The sequence below is a fragment of the Oratosquilla oratoria genome, chromosome 10 (genome assembly GCF_046742065.1).
Source record: "Oratosquilla oratoria isolate Oo_2021 chromosome 10, ASM4674206v1, whole genome shotgun sequence".
In the NCBI taxonomy this organism is placed as follows: Eukaryota; Metazoa; Arthropoda; class Malacostraca; order Stomatopoda; family Squillidae; genus Oratosquilla; species Oratosquilla oratoria.
The window spans coordinates 31,470,791-31,478,290 of record NC_134786.1 but is presented as its reverse complement, the minus strand read 5'-3'; the positions used below and the strand labels follow the sequence as shown (position 1 = coordinate 31,478,290).

The 7,500-nt window shown below is 39.4% G+C and overlaps 2 protein-coding genes across 2 annotated transcripts in view; both read right to left on the bottom strand.

Moving 5' to 3' along the window:
• Window positions 1–5,071, bottom strand: part of LOC143028843 (uncharacterized) — a 7,445-nt gene extending 2,374 nt beyond the window's left edge. The window contains exons 1-4 of the mRNA XM_076191205.1: window positions 3,586–5,071; window positions 3,319–3,447; window positions 2,749–3,221; window positions 2,152–2,529 (exon numbers count right to left, since the gene is read on the bottom strand). Of these exons, the coding sequence (XP_076047320.1) occupies window positions 2,152–2,529; window positions 2,749–3,221; window positions 3,319–3,447; window positions 3,586–5,071 (2,466 nt within the window). The remainder of the gene's footprint in view (window positions 1–2,151; window positions 2,530–2,748; window positions 3,222–3,318; window positions 3,448–3,585) is intronic.
• LOC143028842 (uncharacterized) lies at window positions 5,068–6,045 on the bottom strand. Its single transcript, XM_076191204.1, has one exon. The coding sequence runs from the start codon at window positions 6,043–6,045 to the stop codon at window positions 5,068–5,070; it is 978 nt and encodes a 325-aa protein (XP_076047319.1).
• Window positions 6,046–7,500: the final 1,455 nt, after the last annotated feature.

Below are 7,500 nucleotides of genomic sequence, written 5' to 3'. Positions count from 1 at the left end.
TATGGTATTTTTTTACGTTTTTTATTAAAAAATAAAAAACTACAAGTCAGATCTGAATAAAACTCAAGCTGTGAAGGTTTCCTCAGACCTAGATATCACACAGAAAAAATCAGCAAGATCTTTCAGAAAAAAAAAATTTGGGCGGGGGTCCCCTTAATCATAGTAATTTTTGTCACAAAATGCCAATCGTGTTAAGGGGACACTACTAGTGATGTTTTACCCCACCATACACATTCAACCCTTAACCCTAGCCAAAATAATATTTTTTGGAAATGAAATATAGTTGTCCAAGTACCTGGAGTGATAGAGTATCAGAATATATATGGTTATGAGGGTCTATCTCCCAAACACTAGGAGGAGTTCGTGAACAAACAAACAAACAGACAAACAGACAGACAGGGAGGTACTACTTTATTATAGTAGATATATACATAAATATACATATATTTGTATATGTATATATTCATATGTGAGTGAGAAACCACCAGGAAAAATAAACTTACGAAGCAGAGTGCTTCCTTATAATTACATTTTGAGTGCTAATAACTATCTAACACATACAAACCTTCATAGTTATATTTGCAAAGAAATTTTCAACATTGTTTAAATGTAGTGTGCCGGTTGTGAGCAATTATGCAACACTTGTTGGTTACTAAGACGGCAGTGAAAATCACGTGTACTTCTTCCATTACCTCTCCGAATTCCTCCTTCACCATGTTATACATATATATATATATATATATATATATATATATATATATATATATATATATATATATTGTTATGCCAAGACTTCCCAGGGCACGATGATCCCCGAATATTCTAATTGAGGGCCCCAATATGGCGTAACAAAGTCCGAATTATGAGAGAGGACTTGGGCCCTTAAGTTATATGGAATTATCAGTCAACTGTTTCTTAAGAGCATTTCACTATATTTTTTCAAATAAAGAGCAACAAAGGAAAGTAGATTTAATTATAAATGAAAGCTTAAGCATGACAGAACAATTCCAATTTAGAATAAGATGCTGCCGGCGAATGAGAATTGAAACATGGAAAAGCCGGCAGCTTTTAAAAAGAGTATTAAAGAAAATAAAGATCTTTGCACAAGTATAACCATTACCATATAGACATAGACACACACGGAATAACATAATCAAAGTTAATTTACTCACTAGAGACCTAACTGCACTGGAACAAAAAATGTTTAATCTTACTTGACACAGGGTATTCTCACCAGTTCTTACTAGCTCGGTCCCTCCAGGCAACTCATTCTAACTCACCTGGCCGACCGCCCACGTCACCTTCGGCCACCAATAAAGCAAAACTAAAGGCATCCACATTCTTTGTTACAAGATACAAATTTATATCTGACTGTACATGACGATTACATATAATTATTCATGTACTAGTGCGTTTAAGCATTCACATTACACCACCATACAAGGAATACATTCATCGTACCTTCGAACAACGTATCGCCTAGCAGACGACAGTAGTCGTTGAAGGCGAACGGACAATAAACTTGCATAGTACATGGTTTCATACATAATACATAGTTTCATACGTAGTACATAATACATACACAATACATAATTTACATAATACATAGTTTATCATAGAAAAAATGCACTCTTGCATAAGAACCCCAGCTTTAAATTAAACACAATAGTGTTTATAACCGGAATAGTGCATTTTTCAACTACAAGTTCCAAAATAGTAAAATAAACTTATACAATAATTCATAGTACATTACAAGATATCGAGGCAATAAACAACCAGCCTCAACCACACTTAGATTACCATACAGTAGTCGTGACCCTAATACCACAGTACAGAAACCACGATTGTCAGAAGACTTTAGTACGGTCTTGATAAACTGTCTGCAATTACATTATTTTTACCGCTCACATGTTTTATTTCCAGGTTGTATGGCTGTAAAGCTAACCATCACCTTGTCAACCTCATGTTCTTGTTTTTCATATTGTTCACAAAGACAAGAGGGTTATGATCACTATAAACAGTTATTTTTTGTGGGTTATTTCCAACATACACATCAAATTTTTCCAAAGCCATCAACAACGCTGCTGCTTCCTTCTCTATAGTGCTGTAGTGTCTTTGGTATTTCTTGAATTTCGCAGACATATAACATACAGGAAACAATATTCCATCATGTTCTTGCATTAACACAGCTCCTGCAGCAACATCACTAGCATCAACATTAATAGTGAAATTTTTGGAGAAATCAGGACCATGTAAGACAGGTTTGGAAGTAAGGATTGACTTTATCTTATCAAAGGCTTCTTGACATTCTATTGTCCATTTAAATTTTACTTTAGGACTTACTAAGTCAGTGAGTGGTTTAGCAAGTTTACTGAAATTAGGGCAGAATCTCCGATAATAACCTGCTATACCTAGGAAACGCTGGACTACTTTACGGTTGGCCGGAGCAGCTAAAACCTCTATGGCTTCAACCTTGGCGTGCATAGGTGCAACCGTACCGTAACCCACCTCATGGCCTAAAAAGGTCACCTTTGCATGAGCAAACTCGGTCTTCATTAGATTGACAGTCAACCTAGCCTTCCTTAACCTCTCAAACAAGGACCTCAGGGAATTCAAGTGTTCCTCCCACGTCTGAGAATACACGCACAGATCATCGATGTACACACACACACATTCCAAGCCTGCAATAACATTAGACATTAGACGTGAAAACTTTGCGGGTGCATTCCGTAAGCCAAATGAAGTTACTTTGTATTGATATAGTCCACTAGGTGTTATGAAACTTGACACACGTTTTGCCTCCTCAGACAGTGGCATCTGATAGTAGCCACTCATTAGATCTAATTTAGTTATAATTTTGGCCTTGCCGATAGAGTCAATTAAGTCATCTATGCGAGGAAGAGGGAAGTTGTCAGCCTTGGTAAGTGCATTAAGTTTTCTGTAATCAGTACACATTCTATACTCCCCATTTCCTTTTGGCACAAGAATACATGGAGCAGCCCAGTCACTCTTACTTGGCTCTGCTAAGTGATTATCAAGAAGAAATGTTACCTCTTTCTGGAGAATAGCTGCCTTATGGGGGGACATTCTATAGGGCTTTTCTCTTACCGGGGCGGCACCTTCCACTAGTTCAATATGATGAACTGCCTCAGTCGTTGGTCTCGGCACATCTCCAAAGATTTCCACAAACTCTTGCAGTAATTCTGAAACATCTGTGTTGGCTGTCAGACAAATGACACAACTTACTATTTAGATTAGCAAGGACATCAGAATTCTTGAGTTTATTACCTACAGGGATTTTATCAAGGTCGTCTTCACTTTGCATCTCCACAACTTCTAAACTATTTACAGTACCATCTGCCTTCTCCTCTGTCTTAGCAGCACTTCCCGAGTCTCTTCTATGGTACTTCTTAATCAAGTTTGCATGTACTAACCTTTTTTGTTTTCCTGTGATCAGGAGTGGATATCACATAGTTCAAATCTCCCCGTTTACCTATAACTCTGAAAGGTCCCTTGTACCTTGCTTGTAATGGACACTTTCTTACGGGCAAGAACAACAGAACTTCATCCCCAACCAAAAGTTACGTTCTACTGCATCTTTATCATAATTTTCCTTCATCTTTTCTTGACTTAGTTTTAAATTACATTGTGCAAACCTGTGTACCACATCTAGGTTTTCCTTTAACTTTGACACATACTCAGCCAAGTTATAGGCATGCTCCAAGTCTATCCAGCTCTCATGGAGTAGCTTCATGGGTCCTCTTATGTCTCTGCCAAACAATAGTTTACTTGGAGAAAACCCGAGACTAGATTGCTTAGCACATCTGATCGCATATAGAAGGAATGGCAAACCCACATCCCACTCATTTCCAGTCTCATGACCATACTTTGCTAACATTGTTTTAAAGGTTCCATGAAAACGTTCCAAGGCTCCTTGGCTTTGGGCATGATAAGCAGATGCAATATATTGTTTAATCCCAAGAAGAGACATTACTTGCCTGAAGATATTGGATACAAAATTGGTACCTCTGTCGGACTGCACAATCTTCGGTATTCCGAATAGGGTGAAGAACTTTGTCAAGGCTGGCAACACAGTCCTGGCTGTAATGGAACGCAGTGGAATGGCCTCTGGATACCTGGTGGTAGTGCACATTAGGGTTAACATGTACAGATGCCCCTTTTTGGTTTTAGGAAGGGGGCCCACGACATCAATTATCACATGGGTAAAAGGTTCCGGCACCACAGAAATAGGTTGCAACGGTGCAGGAGGAATAACAATGTTAGGCTTACCTATCAACTGGCATGTTTCACATTTTTTACAATATTGTGCTACTTGTCTATGGATACCAGGCCAATAGAAGTACTTGATAATCTTATCCAAAGTTTTCTGCACACCCAGATGTCCTCCTATGTAGTCATGTGAAAGACTGATGACTTTCTCTCGATACACGTCCGGAACGATAACCTGATGAAACTCGCACCAACTCTCATTTGCAGGAACATCTGGCGGTCTATATTTTCTCATTAGTACATCATCACGCGTATAATAACATTTAGCTTCATTTGAGATGTCCTTCTCTTCTATGGCCCTTGCAAATAATGGGATTAATGACCTATCAGCTTTCTGGGCAGATATCAGATTACTACGAGTCATTGGGAGAACACTTAAATCCACACGTTCACTTACATTACTCTGCGCTTCATTCACCTTAACACTAGTCAGACTGCACGGCAGAACCCCGGGACTAGGCAAATCCACATCACGATCAGCAAGTTCATCTGGCTTAACAGCAGGTCCTGTACTAGAGTCTACTTTAAACAAACTACTAATATCCATATCAGCAGTTTCTACACTGGTTTTCATCCTTGCCTGGCTTTCCAAACCCTCGGCAGGATCCCATTCCATTGGAGTCGTACTCACCACGGGATCAGGCACAATTAACTTTCCCGCTATATCATTTCCTAGCAAGAAACTCACTCCTTCAACAGGTAAAGTCTCTCCAACTCCAACCAACACAGGCCGAGATAATAATTCTGTTCGGAGGAACAACTTACACAGGGGAACCGTCATCCCCCAACGCCCTTTATCAATACATGCTCACCCGTCAACGCCTGTTCTACGTCAGGAACAGCGCTTTGTAATACCATACTGAGCGATGCAGCAGTGTCTCGCAACACAGTTACAGACACTCCGGGCCCATCCTCCTCGACAGACACTGTACCAGGGAATACAAATGGGTTCAACAGACTGCGTTCTCTTCCCACATCAGGATCCCCTTTTTCTTTTACATCTGCAGAAAGCAAAGTTACATTAGCAACACGTTTCTCTCTAGTCAACTCAGGACACCTTGCCCTTACGTGCCCAAATTTTTTACAGTAAAAGCAACCAATTTTTGACACATCTGTATTGCTTTTACCCAGGGTCCAGGTACCTTTATCCTTGTGTACCTTTCCCTCTTGAGGTTGAGAAATGCCTGGAGGGGAAGGAGGCTTACTTGATTTATGCGTTAATGTATAATTTTCCGCCAATGTGGCAGCTCGATCAATTCTACTTACTTCCTTTTCTAGCAAATAGGTTCGAACGTCCGGTGGAATACCCTTAACATACTGTTCCAGTGCAATTAGTTCCTTTAACTCCTCATAAGTTTCAATTCCGCTAGCTGATAGCCATCTATTAAATAATCTATTCACACTGTTACCATACTCGAGGTATGACTGGTGGTTTCCTCTAAAACAGTTTCTAAACTTTTGTCTATAAAATTCTGGAGTGCATAAGTATGCCTTCAACACTGTATCCTTCACTACCGAATACTGGCTCTGATCTTCAGAGGACAAGGATAAATACGATGAACGAGCCTTACCCACTAAGGCCGTTTGTACCAGCAAACACCAATATGGCTTAGGCCAGGAGAGGGTGGTTGCCAAGCTTTCGAACTGCTCGAAAAACTCTTCCGGGTCACTCTCTAGGAAAGTAGGGACAAGACGTACTACACTGTTTATATCAAATGTAGGTTCCAGTAACCCTTGGACACCCTGCTTCTCCATAATTACAAACTTCAAGTTTGTTTCAACCTTAAGCCTTTCAAGTGCTATCCTCTCCTTCTCCAACTCCTTCTCCAACTCCTTCTCTACTTTAAATTTCTCTAGAGCTATCCTCTCTTTCTCTACCTCCAACTCCATCTTAGTAATTTCCGCTTTATCCTCATCTCTCTCCGTCTCTCCTTGAAGCTCCATATCACACAATGCCTTGGCACTATCCTCCAGAATTTATTTTTAGATCAAATCTTGAATGACTGCTTTCTTAATATCAGCCTTGTTAGATTTACCTGCGATTTGAACCTTGTAAAACCTAGCCAAAGCTATCCAGTCATCCTTAAGTACTTCACAGTTCTGCAAAAAGGGCAAGCCCAGGACCCTTAATGAATTGTGCAATGTCAAAAGACTCCATATCAGCTAGTGAGGAATTATAACCTAATTAATACAATGTTCATAAACAATGGTTAAATACTCAAGAAACAGTAAACAATTATTATTCACTGCAAGTACACCGCACTAATACTACACCGCTGTACTTATACTTTATAGTACGATACCTTGTTCTGTATAATACACTCGTTGCACAATATGGTACCCCACATATAGTACGATCGCCGCACAATCACAATACGTGCAATCATAATACCACACTATAGTACCCGGTATTATATAGTACCTTCACTTTATATGGTACCTTCAATCTATACGTTACCTTCAGTTGTATGGTGTACCTTCAATTTATATGGTGCCCCGCATCTCCACCATTTTGTTATGCCAAGACTTCCCAGGGCACGATGATCCCCGAGTATTCTAATTGAGGGCCCCAATATGGCGTAACAAAGTCCGAATTATGAGAGAGGACTTGGGCCCTTAAGTTATGTGTAATTATCAGTCAACTGTTTCTTAAGATCATTCCACTATATTTTTTCAAATAAAGAGCAACAAAGGAAAATAGATTTAATTATAAATGAAAGCTTAAGCATGACAGAACAATTCCAATTTAGAATAAGATGCTGCCGGCGAATGAGAATTGAAACATGGAAAAGCCGGCAGCTTTTAACAAGAGTATTAAAGAAAATAAAGATCTTTGCACAAGTATAACCATTACCATATAGACATAGACACACACGGAATAATATAATCAAAGTTAATTTACTCACTAGAGACCTAACTGCACTGGAACTAAAAATGTTTAATCTTACTTGACACAGGGTATTCTCACCAGTTCTTACTAGCTCGGTCCCTCCAGGCAACTCACTCTAACTCACCTGGCCGACCGCCCACGTCACCTTCGGCCACCAATAAAGCAAAACTAAAGGCATCCACATTCTTTGTTACAAGATACAAATTTATATCTGACTGTACATGTACTAGTGCGTTTAAGCATTCACATTACACCACCATACAAGGAATACATTCATCGTACCTTCTACGACACCAGATTGAACGCTTATAATCAATCAA